At 28.3% G+C, this 16,336-nt stretch overlaps 2 protein-coding genes across 3 annotated transcripts; one reads left to right on the top strand and one right to left on the bottom strand.

Moving 5' to 3' along the window:
• Positions 1–761: 761 nt before the first annotated feature.
• On the bottom strand, positions 762–4,006 carry LOC111297449 (binding partner of ACD11 1-like). The gene is made up of 5 exons (XM_089769148.1): positions 3,759–4,006; positions 2,930–3,033; positions 2,678–2,753; positions 1,592–1,672; positions 762–1,505 (listed from the first exon to the last, which is right to left on the bottom strand). The coding sequence occupies exons 1-5, from the start codon at positions 3,933–3,935 to the stop codon at positions 933–935; spliced, it is 1,011 nt and encodes a 336-aa protein (XP_089625274.1). The 5' UTR covers positions 3,936–4,006; the 3' UTR covers positions 762–932.
• Positions 4,007–10,837: 6,831 nt separating this feature from the next.
• LOC111296459 (syntaxin-22-like) lies at positions 10,838–14,810 on the top strand. 2 transcript variants are annotated; one of them, XM_089769147.1, is made up of 8 exons: positions 10,838–10,989; positions 11,133–11,372; positions 11,645–11,738; positions 12,365–12,504; positions 13,078–13,149; positions 13,876–14,033; positions 14,147–14,247; positions 14,534–14,810. In XM_089769147.1, the coding sequence occupies exons 2-8, from the start codon at positions 11,152–11,154 to the stop codon at positions 14,597–14,599; spliced, it is 852 nt and encodes a 283-aa protein (XP_089625273.1). In that variant the 5' UTR covers positions 10,838–10,989; positions 11,133–11,151; the 3' UTR covers positions 14,600–14,810. The 2 variants fall into 2 exon arrangements, with proteins under 2 accessions (XP_089625273.1, XP_022746511.2); XM_022890776.2 differs by lacking the exon at positions 10,838–10,989 and having other exon boundaries at positions 11,024–11,372.
• The last annotated feature ends 1,526 nt before the right edge of the window (positions 14,811–16,336 follow it).

Raw genomic sequence — 16,336 nt, 5'->3', positions numbered from 1 at the left:
TACATGAAAAATTATTCTATGTATCGGTGTCGGACAGGCTTATAAGATTATCATTTATGTCCATTAGGTTATAGCTATTCAACATAAAAGGTAAGAATTCCATGGAGTGGAGTATAATTTTATTAGTAAATTAGTAAAAAAATTAGAATTTTCATATAACTTAGTTAATTTATGTAATTACTTCAACAAAATAATATTTAATAAAATTTAATTTTTATAATTTTTTTTTTCTATTTTCAAGCTGTAATTTTTTTTTAATTAGTAAAAAGGTGATTGGTGAGAAAATTAGACAAAAGCCTAATTCAAGTAAACAAAGATCCAAACGGATCCATTCAACCTAAGAAATTTTACGATCCCTTTACAATCTTAATTTTATTAAATTTGCCTTTTAATTAAAGAAAGAAGTAAAAAAAAAAAATGACGTTTGCAGATTTTTTGTTCAACATTTTACTCAACTGGCTAACTGGTTGAGGAACTACCTGGTGATGTAGCGGGATGAGTAGTAGCACAGCGCTTTCCCTCCAGTTTAGATCCACTATCGAGGGCCAATAAACAACCTGAGATTTGCAGGTGTCGGTGAAAAAAGGGATGACATTGATGACTCTTCCCGAAATCACTTTCTCAAAAGGAATCTAATTTCCACCAACCAAACACTTCCTAAGAGTATGCACTGAATGAATGACAAAGGTAAACAAGAAATTTTCCTTGTTCCAAAGTGAAGAAAGGATGAATATGAATAAAATTGGCATTTATGAGATAAATTGATGCTGAAATGTTGTGGCATCTATTATTTTGTAAATCAAGTTTAGCAAACATATCAAACAATATGTGACAAAGTATCCTACATTTAACTACGTCCAAACTAGAAAGCAGAACACAAAAAGATGACATTATCCATACTTTCCATGCTGGTTTTTACAGTCTTCTGCAAATTAAAGGATTAATCCTTGTGCAGATGAGGGCTTTGAAGGTTGATCACTTGTAGCAGGTTTAGCATCTTTAGGAGATCCAGACTTGTTAATCTGTGCGTAGTGGTCTGGTTTCTGAGCTTGTTCCTCCTCAGCCAAAACTTTCTCTTTTGTCTTCTGCCCCACATCGCCTGCTACCTTAGCAACCCTGTTGAATGCACCAGTAACCCATGAGGCTCCAGTCAAGACATAACGGTTCTTCATGACAGCAGATCCAGCATTGCTGACTGTCTGCTCAGCAGCCGTAAATGCAGACTTGGTCTTCTCAGAAACCTGAAACTTCTGGTCCATTTCCCTCACTTTATCATTCACCAAGGTTGTGCCAGCACTAATTTTCTCAGTAAAACCAATCTTCTGGTCCAGAGAAGCAACTTTGGCAGTGGCGGTTGATGTGAGCTGATGCTTCTCATCAAAGGCCTTTGCTTTGTTAACTGCATCTTTGCCAAGAATGAATCCCCCGGCAAGCATGCTGCTTACAACATCCTCTGCCTTCTGGACAGCAGATATAGCCTGGCCAGCACATTTATTCTCTGTTGCCTGAGGTGATCAAACAATTCATTCACATTACACATCATCATTTAGGAAGTGAAATCAAAGCAGATTGCCATGGGTTATGACATTACAGGTGTTGCAGAGGAAGTAGCAGGTGGCTTGTAATCAGGAGCCAGCTCTATGGTGACAGATTGATCAACAATTGTAGCCCCCTGAAGAAAAGCATGTAATCTGAATTAATAAGAATGAAATTAAAACCTTTTATCCAATAAATCAACATCATCCTTTAAGGGAAACAGCTCTTTTCTGAAGTAAACTTTGTAACACTACAAATTAACAATAATATGGCAATCAGGATACCCCTTGCCTCTTCTCTTTTCCCTCTTTACTTCCTCCCTTATATAAGAAACAGAGCGGGGCAACAAGGGCAGAACGATTAGATGTATAAAAAACCAGAAAAAGTCAATAAGAAGGCAAACTTAGATACTTCAAATAAAAGAGATGTTGCAATGAAAGATTATGACATTGAACCAACGAAAAAGAAAAGGAAACAAATAAATATATCTCGAAACCATGATGGTAACTGAAAACACATACTTGCATAAATGAGGAACTAAATGCAAGCTTTGGTAGAATAACTGCAGTTTTACCACATGATGCCAAATGGCCAACATGAATGTTGTTTTGTGAAACCAAAAAAACTCTTCACAAGTCAGAAGAACACATAAAAATTGAAACCTCTCAGCCACATAGGTTTTAAACACCATTCAAATGTAGAGCTAGATTCGATCAGTTCCTTGAAATTAAGTTTTATTTTAAATCAATTATCATCAAACTGAAGCATAGCGTGAATTCAAGATATAAATTCAAATATTCAGTCAAACACATACATGGATTCACATGTCTTCAGCAAATCTTACCTCAGAGGCAGATATATTTTAGTAGCAACAGTTGTTATTTTTTAACTGATAAAAGACTTTCAACAAAATGGCTTTGGCATGGTGATTGCAGCAGCAAAGCATTAAAGTGTTTGGTTTCAAAAGCACATGATCTCCATAAAAGATTTATAGACATTTAATTCCCATATATGTTTGACCAACCATTTGCCTTATAACAGAAGCATAAACCAAATTATGTAATGCATATGGAAGGGTCGGTGAAAACAACTAATAATATTCAATACAGAAAAGCTCAAAAGAAATGAGATAGGTGCACACTGAAAGAAGAACGGCAGTCTCAGCTCCCGATGGATCCTTGAAAGCAACATATGCAACTTGAGATCGCTCATTATCACTGGAAGGAAAAAAAATGAAATCAATAAGAAACTTAGACCAGATACTGTTTACAAATGAAAGCAATGAGAAGCAATTTTAAGTATTTGCTTCCTTTCTTTGTATCCATACTGTAAAATAGAGCAAGCAAACAAAAAAGAGATGGCGAAACTTAAATATCTTACGGTAATAACTAACCCATGCATTTCAACATGTTCAATTTCACCAGAGAAGGAAAAGAACTCCTTAATATCTTGCTCAGATGCACCCAAGGAAACATTGCACACTTTCACCGATTGGATCTGTCAAAAAGAAACAGCATAAATCCATAAATTAGACTTGACAATCTGTATATTTGTACCGTGTCTATTTAGAGTCAAACACAAATAAAACATGAAAATTACAATGCTATAATTCGTGTCTACACACCAAACAGGAGTAACATATTTTTGGTTTTTACCAAACTTATATTCGATTTTTGCTAAAATTTCAATCTGCGTCATTTTTGTGTATTTTTTCGTATATTTTTTACCGTGTCACCATGTTGTATTTAAAATTATCAAGTCTACCATAAATAGATAATATGCATTTCACAAAGAAGACATTCCTTATCCTTTTAGGCAAAATGAAAAACAAAATTGCCACTAGGTTTCAACCTCATTAAAAGTTATCATCTACATAATAACCACATCCAGGAGCACATACATGCACATAATTCACCATTCAATTCTTATTATGGAAGGCCTTAAAGCGAGTTAAATTGTGTAAATTTTCCATTTTTCTTTAAAGAAATCTAAAATTAAGTTTTTTGTTCATCAACCTAATATATTCCTAATTGGCATAGAAAAATTGAATTACAAGCGCGAAATGAAATCAACAAGATCCATAAATAGTTTGCATATAATTCCCAAGACATATAATCAAAACTCTTTATTAATCAAGCAAATGAAATTTTTTCTTATTGTCATAAATTTTCTTGCCGACCAATCAAAATGATAAAAAAAACAACCATAAAAATTGCACTAACCGCCATGGAGTTCCGTTTATGGCAAAACAAATCGAATCTTTCTTCACCGGAAAAAATTTTTTTTTCTTTCCAGTAAAATTGAAAGGAAAATGAAAAATTTTCCCCGAGAGAGAAGCTCCGGTGGTTAACGAAGTCACGGGGCGGACAATAAATATCTTCCGCGGATATCCTTAACATAGATCTTTAACTTTCATGCTGTGGGCAATAGTACTTTATAGGGATTGGGTATTTTGGAATATTTGTACAATTTAAGAAGCGTGATTACTGTAAGTTTATGTAGAGTCGGGTATAGTTGATTTAATGTAGTGGGGGTTGACGTGTGAAGGTAAAGGAACGTGGTCGTGGAGCTTAAGTTTTCAATTTTTTATTTATTTTTATTGCAAATTGGAATTATGTCTTGGAATTATAACTTAAAATTCTGTTTTTTCAGGTTTGTTTAATAATGATATATTAAAATATTTTAAAATATATGAAATAATAAAATATTATAAATAAGGGAGGAATCAATTTTCACCCAAAAATTATTTTTTTAATATTAAATTTGATAAATTCAAGAGATGACGTTAATTATTTTGTTTTTACTTGATTCACCAATTATTTGAATATATTAAAATCAATTATTAAAAAATGTAAAATTTTTTAATTTTACATTAATACAAGTAGATTCCTTTCTTATTAAAAATATACAATAATATAATGATTTTTTTATTTCAAAAACTTTTTATATTATAAAAATATCCCTTAAATATTTTGGTTACAAAATAAAAATTTTAAATTAAAAAACCATATTTTTTTAACATTAAAATTAAATTAAAAACAGCGTTTAATAAAAAATTATTTTCAACATCAACATTAAACTAACCTTAATATCCTATTCCCATTTTCTTACAATGAAGTCATTTAAGTTGGGTTACATTATATTGAACCCATCCAAGTCATTAATTGGGACCACTTCACGTTGAGATGGAGTCTCATTTTTAGGTCCAATTTGGGATAGCACTTGCTAAGGGTGAGCAACCGCTTAAGATTAGGAATGGGAATCCAATCCGACTTTCGACGGGTTTTGATCCGATCTGATTTTATGAGATTAATTTTTTATTTTTTATTTTGGGTTTTAGATCGGGTCGGGTAAGGTTAAGAAACAATTGGGATCGGGTCAGATTCGAGTTTTAGGCATATCCGATCCGATATTATATAAAAAATTATTTTTAATTAATTAATTATTTATATATATTTATATAATGATATTTTTAAATATTTATATTTAAAAAATAATATTTTATATTTAAAAAAAAAATATTTTATTAATTTCATGTCGGATCGGGTCTGGTACGATTTATATAATATTGGATCGGGTCGGATTCAAGTATGAAAAAACAAAAAAAAATTTCTCATAGGGTCAGGTTTTGGTTTATTAATACATAAAGTCAGATCGGGTTTGGGACGAGCAAAACCCGTCCCGATGCCAACCCTACTTAAGATCATTAAGTTAATGTTTGATATGCGGTAATTATTTTTAAAATTATGGTAATTTATATATGATAATTAGATCGTTATGTTTGATAAATATTTGATAATTTTACGTGATGATAATTTTAAATTATCGAAAATAATCAAATCACTTACTTAGATAATGATTTAATTATGATATAAAATTTGAGAAATTTTTGTCATTGATATGATATGATATATAAAATTAACAACAATTAATTTCATCCATTTAATATGTAAATTAAAAACTTGTTGTATCTTAAAATTATAATCATTTTATATTATAAATTTTTATATTTTCAAATTAATATTCATTATAACAAGTTTAAAATAATTTATGTATTTGTTTAATTTTTAATATTTTATATATAATATAATTGTTTAATTATGAATTTAATATAATTCAAATTTTTTTACATAATTTATATTATAAAAATAAATTTATCCATCAATAAATATATTTATTAATTTAATAATATTTTATTATAAGATAAATCAATATTACTAATATTTTACAAATTATTATCTTTAAATAATCATAAAATTATTAATTTGTATAACTATTACACTATACATGATTTTTTCATACTTTTAAGCAAAATAATATTTAACTTTTAATAATACCAAATATAGTAATATTTAATTCATAAAAATTAATAATCGTTAACCAAATAAAATGATTATTTCAAATAATGAGTGTTAAGATCACTCCAGTAATTATGTTATCATAATGATCTTGTAAAATATACCAAATGCTATCTAAGTGGCTTTGGAATAATTGGTTTGGATATTTTAAGATGGTCATGAGATGTGACAGGTGATTCATGGTTTAAATATTTTAGTATTGATACTATTATGTATATTTGATAATTTAAAATATGATATAGTAATATGACATAAAAATATATAAAAAATAAAATTGATACGATTTAAAATTTTGATGAAAATTATACATGAGTTTAATAAAAATTAAAAAAATATATTTTATGTTTTTTGCATGAATATGAATTATAACATGTAATTTTTATATAAAATAAAAATACATAAATTATTAGTATTTTACACAATATAAAAACATAGATGACCAAGTCTTAAATAAATGGTTCATAATTACTTAACAATTCTTTTTTGATTAAAAGATTTTACTACAAGACCGATAATAAAATTATGTAAATTTTAAAAATATATTATCATTTGAATAAAACTGATTTTTGTTTTAGTATATAATTTAGTTATTATTATTTTTTATAACCTATTATTTATCTTGTTTTTGTCATAGGTCAATAGAAATTTGAAAACATTTTTCTTTTATAAACTTGTGAATATTTGTAGTTTGTAGTTTGTAATATTTAATTTTAATTTAAATCTATTGTTAATTTATGAATCTAATTGTGTAATTATCATTTTTAATCATGATATTAAAAAATTATTATCCTAATATATATAAATTTAAAATTTTTAAGATATACGATTGCAATTTATTTTCATTAAATTTAATAAAATTAAAAAAAATTAAAATATTTCACAAATTAGCTTATTAATGTAACGATAAATTTCATCACTTTTGTTATTTTATGTTAAATAATTAATAACTTAAAATATAATGACAAAATTAAAAATAAAATTATAGTACTTTAATTTTTTTAAAAGTTCATAGATTAAGAATTTATGTAAAAAAAAAAAAATTGGAGAAATCAAATTTTTTTTTTAAATCTAGCATTGATTTATATTAGTAAAATTTATTTCTAAATTAAAAAAATACACATGTGTTGTCGTGGGTAAAATTTTTTTGTTTTACTATCTCTATTAACTATTTTTTTTTATAAAATTTATCTAATTAAAAAAATTATATAAAAAAAAATGCCATGCAAATAAAAGCTATTTGCATGAGTAGAAGATATAAAAGCTATCCCTCTAATGTGTTGTTTGGGTGTTTGGTTTGATTATGAGAGGTAAAAAAAGAAAAAGAGGTTTGGTATGATTAAGGCGTCAAGGCAAAGTCATTTGACAGAAACAAAGAGTGTAAGGGAGAAACAAAGGAAATGAAGGATTTATTTTGGGGGTTTTAGATTTTAGAAAAAAGAAAAGGGTAAATGAGTAAATGAAATAATTAAAATATTAAATATTAAATATTAATACTATTATTTATTTATTTATTTTAATATTTAATTATTAAATTTCAATTTTATTGATCGGTTCGAGTCTTAAAATTCAAGATCGAAAACCGACTGATTAAATCGCAAAAATTAAACCCCAAACTGATTTAATTATTAAACCAAAAAAACGAAACAAAATTATTTTAATGACAAATTTTTAAGCAATTTTTTGGGTTAACATCGATTGTTGCTTTCCCCTAATTTTAACATCTCTATCAAGTGACACATTTAGTTACAAAATTTATGTAATTAAAAATACAAAAAACAAAATAAAAGAGAAAAAACAAATGAGGTGCGATGTCAACACCTCTTTTAGGTTTTTTTTTTCATAAAATTACTTTAATAAAAAAGATAAAAAGGAAAAAAAATTCATTGAGGTACTACGTGGATATCCTAATTAAGTAGGGATCTATTAAAGACAAATTGATATGGCATTCCTTAGCATTGCCTCATTTGGTTTCAAAATTTATTTAATTAAACAAACAAAAGGTTAAAAAAACAAATTGAGGTGTGTTAGCTCAAAGACTTGAATAAGCCAAAAATGAATAAATTGGTTTATTATAAATTTTAACAAATTTAATGGCAATTAAAACAATTATTACAAATATCAATTTCTAAGCTAATAAACTCAAAATATAAGCACGATAATGATAACTTGAAATGTAAAGAGGTAGAGTTAAAAAATCAAACATCGAGATTATAAATGTTCAGCCCTTTCTCTAAGCACTTAGCCTCACTTACCAAGGAGTTGAATTCACTATCAAAATGTTAAATATTACAACCTAGCTTCTTCTAAAGCTTGATACAATCTACACAACTTCTTAAAAGATTATCCACCCTCTTAAGCTCACAATACAACCAAGTCTTTTAGTGGTTAACATTCCCCTTAAGCTTACAAAGTCACAATACAAATGAAAGTGCTTTTGCACATTTGATAACCTTGAGTATTTACAATTTTGAAGTACAAATAACTGTTAATAAGGATATCAAAGAGAAAAAAATGAATACAATATAAATTTTTTGCTTTTTTTCACATAACAATAAGCTATTTAATGCTTGAAGAAGATGAATGATGGAAGCAATAGATTTATTTGGCTCTTGATGGCTTTAATTTGGTGAGAGATTTCATTTTATATGTAGAAAGGTGAAGAAAGCCATTAGTTTCATTTAATATTAGGAGCCTCTACAAATTATAAGAAAAAGTAATCCTTTAAGCTTATCAGGGTCAAATCAATTGATCCTGTATTAAAAGGGATCGATTGATTCTAGTTTTGAAAGCCAAAACTTTAGGAGTGAAAATACTATCCAATCGATCAGGTAAGATACCTAATCGATCCTATATGCAGGTGATCGATCTCCTAGGTAGGTGATTGATCAATTCTCATGCTTATCAAAATAAATTTTGCTTTTATTTAAAAATCAATCAATCCATACATAAGAGGGGATCGATCTTTTCTTGATATTATTGTACCAATCGATCTAATAAAAAAGGCGATCGATTGGTTTTAGCAAAAATCACACGAGAAAAATTTTAGCCAAAAAAGTAATCGATCCTTTTGGAGAAACGATCAATTGAGTGCTTGAAGGGATTAATCTTATCCCTAAGGGGATTGATCCTTTCCATGCATTTTTTACCAAATTCTTTTTTTTAGCCATGAAAAAAGAATTGTATTTGATTTAAAACAATTTTTCACTTGATGGAGGGCTAGAAAAATATTCAAATTAAGTTCAAATCAATTTAATTCAATTTTAGTAAATATTTGTTTTGTCATTTTAAAATTCTTATTAATTTAAGACCAAGAGAGTGTCACATGGATGGGTACATAGATTTTTTTGGCAAAATTTATCTATATTAAAAACAAAAAAGCTAAAAAAAAAATAAAAAAAGAGAAAAAATAAGGTAGTATGTGGATACTTTAATGATGATTACATCTTAATTATGTATAAATATAGTATTAAATTAAGATAATAAATAATAATTTTTTAATATAAAACATATATATCAAAATAAAATTAAATAAATAATTAAAAATATAGTTTAATATATGTATATATAGTTAAAGTAAGATGGAACACCATAAATTCGTCTTTGACTCAATCATGATTTAAAAAAAATTCAATTTGATCTCAAATAAAAAACTCATTTATTGGATTCGAACGAATCAAATATAGCGAATTCAAGTTATTTTGTTATCCATACCTCCATTAATATTTTTTTTAATTTATTTATTAATTTTTTGTTACAAATTATCTGATTAAAAAAATAAAAAAGATAAAAAATGAAATAGAGTGTTATCACTTATACACATCCGTGGGTTTTTTTAATAAAATAATCTAATAAAAAATAAAGGTAGAAAAAAAGAAGAGAAAACAAAAAAAAAAAAAAAGAGAAAAAAAGAAAGTCAAGTTGCCATGCAACATTATTGATGATGAGTTTTTTTTAATATCATTTTTTTTAAATAATTATCAAATTAAAAATAGGAAAAAATCAAAGAAAAAGGAATAAATTTTTTAAATAAAAAATATTAAAGGTAAGTCACATTAAAAAATTTACCATATTAAAAGAAAATATAAATATTTAAAAAAATAAATAAAAAATATAAAAAAATAACTAACAATGGTATACCTATGCTATGAAGTTGACAAAATAAAAAATTTTAAAATTTTAAAAAAAATTTATTTAATATATAAAATTTAAAAATAATTTAAAATAAAAAAATAAAAATACAACACTTTTAGAACAGGAATTGTGTGACAAAAAAGAAAGAAAAAGAAAGTGAGTGACAAAAAAATTTTGAAATCTAAAGAAAAATTTATTAAATATATCAAAATAAATGTAAATATGCTACATATTTTTTATACCAAATAGGTTTTATATAAAAAAGAATCAAAATCTTTAAAAAAATAAAAAAAAATTTATGTCTAAAAAGCAAAAATATTTTTGGTATAAAATGAGTTTCACATAAAAAAATTAAAATCTTAAAAATATTCATTAAATATTAAAAAATATGAAAAATAGTTAAAAAATAAAAATAAATAAAAATTTAAAAAGAAAAGAACAAGTGCCATATAGCACAGCTTAAAGGGATCATACATAAATAATTAAAATTTAAAAAGACAAAAAATTAAAAAATATCACGTGATACTTGAATTAAGTTTCATACAAAAATAAAATTTATCAAAATGATGGATTTAGAAAAAAACATGTTAATAAAAGAAAAAATAAAAAAAATTTTGATAAAGTAGATTAAAAATTTTTGAAATTTTTGAAATTTGTTTATGAAATTTTTAAAAGAAATTGAAAAAAATTGACAATAAAAATTTTTAAAAATAAAAAACAAAAAAATTCTGCCACGTGTGAAATGGGGGGGGGGGGGGGGGTTGGTAAGGGGACGTGCCCTACATTAGCAGCAAAGTTAAAAGCATGGATGAATTGAATAATTTTGTTCTTTTTGGGTCTGAGAATAGAACAATTTTAAATATGCAGTTATCCTCCAAAACCGAAACTTCTAGAGTTGTCCTTGTTTGACTCCAAGGAGAAGGAGAAGAACATGATCATCTAACTACAACAACAAACCAATTTGGTATATTATAATTACTTCATCACCTCAAACTCATTTCTTTCTTTCTTTTAGGTTTTTTTTTTTAATTTATTTTTTTGGCTTTTGCCTTATTTTCATCTTTCCTATCTTTGGTTCTTCCTTCGTTACTGTGACCAATTCCTTAGAAATTAACAAGGAAAAGGAATGAGTTTCCAGGATCTTGAAGCTGGTTTTGTAAGGCCGCAGCAAAACAACAACTTGAATTCTTCTTCTCAGCAACAGTTGTTCCAAGGAAAAGGAGAGGCTTCGGCTTCGCAATCGGTGGCCGCTGGGATTTTCAAAATAAGAAACGCTATTTTGGCCTTTGATCGTCTTGTTAATTCCCTTGGTACCCCTAAAGACACCTCTGAATTACGCGACAAGTTGTAAGTTTTTTCTTTTTAAAACAGTTTTTGAGGCAATTGGCGCTTTTTATTGTTTTGTTTCTTGATGAATGATTGCATGATTAATCACTATTTGCCCTTCATGTTCCCGCTGGTTAGAACTTGAGACTCCAACTTAGATGCCTTGGATTTGAATCTTGGGTTAGATGAGATGGAATTTATGGGATGAGAGCGGGTTATCTCCTGTTTTGTGGCTCAAGATGATATGATTTTGCTCTTCATTGGTCCTTATATTTGGTTGTCTTCCTTGGTAGGCATAAGACAAGGTTACATATAGGGCAATTGGTCAAAGAGACTTCCGCAAAACTAAGGGAAGCAAGTGAAGATGATCAAGATGCAGAAGTTAGTGTAAGTTCATCTGCTTTATATTTTGATTTTTAATTTTTTCCAAAATTATATAACTAGATTAGACCTGACAATTTTTGTAGTCGTATTTGTCTATTTCGTATCTAACACGTGTAAAACACAAAAATTGTTATGTCACATTTCATGTTGACATGCCAAACACAAAACACATATTTTGGTTTTTGCCAAACTCATATATGGTTTTTGCTAAATTTTAAATCATTTGCTTTCGTGTTTATTTCATCAATTTTGTATTGTGTTACTGTGTCATATTTAAAATTGTGGGTTTAAACTAGATAATATGTTAGTGAAAAAGATATTATGGTATAATGGTGCAAGTAAGTGCTATTGGGGCATTCTAAGACGCTTCTATTGTGTTTAACCTCTCATGAGCACTTCAGTAAGTGCATTGCTTGCCCTTTATGACACTGGTTTACTTGTTGGTATCCCCTTCTTTATCTACTTATGCTTTTATCCTCCTATCTTTTGACTAAATTGGTTTTGGAAATTGTTGACTCTTCCCTACTATACTTGTTCTTCAAAAGAGTAGTGCCTTTTTCATTTCTTGTTTTAGGAGGAAGTTGGTGGTTTACATTACATCACCTGACAATCTTTTCATTAAACTGCAGCCCTTAAAGAAGATTGCTGATGCTAAGCTTGCGAAAGATCTTCAGTTGGCTCTTAAAGACTTTCAGAAGGCTCAAAGGCTTGCAGCTGAGAGGGAAACAGCATATACTCCTTTTGTTCCCAAAGAAGTACTTCCTCCCAGGTACTTTAACCGGCACTGAAATTACTTTTATGTGCGTACAGCAATACCAGCATAAGTACACATATCCTGCAGATTGTAGATAAGAACATGCATGTGTGAATCTGTCAATATAAACATGCATATGTGCATATTCAATATGATTGCTGGTTCATTGGGTCTGGGTACAATTATCGTTTGTCCTGTATTTTATGGTGTGAAAAGTTAACTATCCTTTTATGGGTTTCATTTTAAACACATGTAGTAACGATAGAATGTGAAAGAGCAAAACTTATTGTGGAGTTTGTAAGTTCCAGCATATTAGTGGAAAACATCAAAACTGAAATAGATACTGAAGAATGATTAAGACAGTTTCTATTAACTTTTTCTTGTAATCTCTATATTGTTGTTGAAGAATGGCAAACATAAAATTGGAATGTAATATAGTGACTCATGGTTTGGAATCCTACAAGCTTCTTTTAGCTACTTTTCGTCATTACAGGGTTGACCATACTGTCTATAATTTAAATGCTCCTGAGCTGTTATATTTTGTGCATGAATGTTGTGCTTTATCTCACAACTTGTAAACATATGCAGTTATGCTGCCCATGAGGTGGAGATAAGTTCATCTAAGAGTCAAGAACAACAAACTCTTCTGGTAGCAAAAAGGTGAGGAGTTTTTACATGGTACTTTGATTATATAACCTACTTTTGTGAAGCTGTTAGTTATTTGCACTAAGTCAATCTTTTCTGGTGTGGCTGAAAATCTTGAATTTTGTGATAACTCAACCCTTATTTATTATTTTCAGCTTCTTGCTTGAAAAAATGTTTTCTTCTTTACCCATGTAATTGACTCTTTTGAGGTGGCAATTTTTTATCTTCTTTAAATGTTGCTTATATTGTAGACTATTTTGATAAAAGGGAGAGATTCTTCTTCTTATCTCTGTGACTGATGCTGCTGACACTTATTCAAGAAATTCTTTTTGATGGTTTGTAATTCCATAATTGTTTAGATAGAATTTTACCTCTTTTCTTCCCCACCCTAAAGGTTAAACTATCACTTCCAGAACTAGTCAGCCTTATTGTTGTTTAAAAAGTTGTTATTATGAGACTCACTTTGATAGTTTCTTGAGTAACTTGGGCCAAAAAATAGCACTGGATTTCTGTAGTATCCTTCTTTGAGGCTTTAAATTAGGGAAATGTGGTTTCAAATGTGGATTCATTCATGTCGCAAAGCTATTTTCTATCCCTTGTTTCTTCCCTTTTTAATTTTTCATCAATTGAATTGCTTGAGTTTCCATAGTGAGAGAGACGGATATGTCATAGACTGCCGTCAAAAATACATAATTCATTTCCCTGTAAATGCTTATAATTGTCAAATTATTCTGTTAACAGACAAGAAGTTATACTGTTGGACAATGAAATCACATTCAATGAAGCTATTATTGAAGAAAGAGATCAGGGGATCAAAGAAATTCAACAACAGATTAGTGAAGTGAACGAGATTTTCAAAGATCTAGCAGTTTTGGTCCATGAGCAAGGAGCCATGATTGGTAAGACTTATGTCAAATATATACTTTTGTTGGAATGTCTTGTCTTCTTACTCAAGTTTCTCCAAAGCTTTGGCTGCAAATGTGACAAGATGTTTGACATGTTTTCCTTGCAGATGATATTGGTTCAAACATTGAGAATTCCCATTCTGCAACTGTGCAAGCTACTTCACATCTTAAAAAAGCAGCCAAGATCCAGAGAGCAAATTCATCTACGGTAAGTATGATCTATCCAAATCATTTTCTCTTGTTCCAAACAGAACTATTTTTCCTCCTTAAGATCATTTATTTACCAATTTTTAGTCATAATTATAGTTGTTTCACATAAAATATTTCTTCAGTTTCACATTTTCCTCGTTTAACTTCATGGTGGGTGATATTTATACTTTTGATAGGAATAACTTCCAAGTTATTTTTATTGTACCGATTTTGATTGAGGTTTGTAACTTTGAACTAGTATGTGACATTAAAAAATGATTAACCAATGAAATTTTTTCATGCAGAGATGTTTGCTGTTGGTAATCTTTGGGATCATTCTCCTCATTTTCATCATAGTCGTTGTGGCTTAAGCACCGGATATGGTGTCTCGAGCTAAAAGTTCTCCACAGAAGTGTAACCAACTGTTCCGGTGGTATACAATAAAGATTATACAGCCATGTAATGTATGCTACTATTTTTGATGCTGTGGTGAGATCCTCCCTGTCCCTGGAGGCTTTTAGCTTTACAGCAAGTCATGTAAATAGACTTGCATCATTAATAAATTTCAAAATCTTTTTGCACCTTCTGTTGTTTGTAATTATTGGCATAGGGTTTGTTTCAGGAGTAAAATGCAAAATTTATTGAGCTTGAATCAATGTAGGAAAGAAGGCTGGTATATCTTTTTCAACCGAAGGGCAGGAAACTCCTTCACTTGAAGTGTGGAATTTGCTCACCCACCTCTCCTTGTAAGGAGATTAAAAGAAAACTAAATGAAAGTACCTTTGAAGAAAGGAAACTAGAAAAGTGGATGAGGATGGATGGCACTTAAATATGTAACAGGTTTGATGATTGGTAATACAGCTGTAAATGAGTTAACTGACTCACTTTGAGCTATTCGGTGTGTACTTATTCGGGTTTGATTTGATTTGAATTTGAAAAAAACTACTCGAATTCAATCTGTTCATTATTGAGTTGAACTCAAGATTGAGTAATTCTAATAATGGATTGATCTGAACTTGAGTGGTTTAATGTCCCACTTAAGAGATTTGTGAACCTAATCAAGTTTAATCAAACTTTTATTTACCTATATATATATATATATATATATATATAAGTAAATGGTAAAAATTATAGGGTTCCATATCAACATTTACAATTTTATCAAATATAAACAAGTCTATCAAATTGACTGAAATTAAGTTAACTTAATTAAATTATATGTCTAGCTTGAACGTGAAAAATAGATTTTGATTGAGCTCGAATTAAATTTTTAATTGTGAATTTTTGAGTTGAGTCAATTTCGAGTTTGACACATTATCACTTCGATTACACATAATTGATACTAACAAATAAATATTGCCTTCAAATTTCTACCATCATCGATCCAGTGTTACCGGGATTTTTTTATTTTTTTTTATTGTCTTGATGGTGGGGTTATACAAGAGGCTCAAACTGGAGACCTTGACCTCCATTAATTTTAGGTTAAACACTCAATTAAAAATCTAATATTTACGTGTTTTCTAAATTAAGGATATCATTTTTAATTTGATTCAATTTAGAATTTCGTGTTTTCAAATTTATTCAATTAAAGATTCCATAATGATTGTGACTTACATGCACAAAAAAAAAATTGAAACCTGTGATCTGTTATTTGTTGGTTTGAAAATGAGGATATAAAGTACTTTTACATTAAAAGTAAAAAGTTTTGGTTTTAAAAAAAAATGGTATAAACGCATCTAAGAGATTAAAACTATAAAAAATGGAATTTAGTGAATTTAGGGGATTCAAGGTTTCAAAAAAAAATTATTAATCAAAGATCAAGTGGATTAAGAAGAAATTGTGATTCTTGAAAGCAAGATTAAGAAGAAATTGAGTGGATTCGTAATTCCTAAAAGGAATATTAAAAAGAAATTGAGTGGTGCTTTTCATTCTAAACACTTGGGTGTCCATCATTTTCAGGTGAGTTTTTTTTTTTTCTTACGAGGTTTTGACAAATGTATGATCCTAAACAAGTAGTTAGTAGTTATTGGATTTAGTTTGAATAAACAAATGTTTAAAGTTTGATGATATGTTATTTTTTTTCTTTTTACAAATATAAGTTTTGAATT

The sequence above is a fragment of the Durio zibethinus genome, chromosome 12, assembly GCF_047325235.1.
Source record: "Durio zibethinus cultivar Kanyao isolate XHJ-2024 chromosome 12, ASM4732523v1, whole genome shotgun sequence".
NCBI classification, from domain to species: domain Eukaryota; kingdom Viridiplantae; phylum Streptophyta; class Magnoliopsida; order Malvales; family Malvaceae; genus Durio; species Durio zibethinus.
This window is presented reverse-complemented; position numbering and strand designations above follow the sequence as displayed.

What these genes read in the sequence shown, in the direction of transcription:
- LOC111297449 (XM_089769148.1), bottom strand. Translation starts at nt 3,935, where the DNA reads ATGTTAAGGATATCCGCGGAAGATATTTATTGTCCGCCCCGTGACTTC. An exon ending in ATAAACGGAACTCCATGGCG is followed by an intron (nt 3,034 to 3,758) that starts GTTAGTGCAATT and finishes TCTTTTTGACAG; the next exon opens with ATCCAATCGGTGAAAGTGTG. An exon ending in GAACATGTTGAAATGCATGG is followed by an intron (nt 2,754 to 2,929) that starts GTTAGTTATTAC and finishes TTTTCCTTCCAG; the next exon opens with TGATAATGAGCGATCTCAAG.
- LOC111296459 (XM_089769147.1), top strand. Translation starts at nt 11,152, where the DNA reads ATGAGTTTCCAGGATCTTGAAGCTGGTTTTGTAAGGCCGCAGCAAAAC. An exon ending in AAAGAAGTACTTCCTCCCAG is followed by an intron (nt 12,505 to 13,077) that starts GTACTTTAACCG and finishes AAACATATGCAG; the next exon opens with TTATGCTGCCCATGAGGTGG. An exon ending in AGAGAGCAAATTCATCTACG is followed by an intron (nt 14,248 to 14,533) that starts GTAAGTATGATC and finishes TTTTTCATGCAG; the next exon opens with AGATGTTTGCTGTTGGTAAT.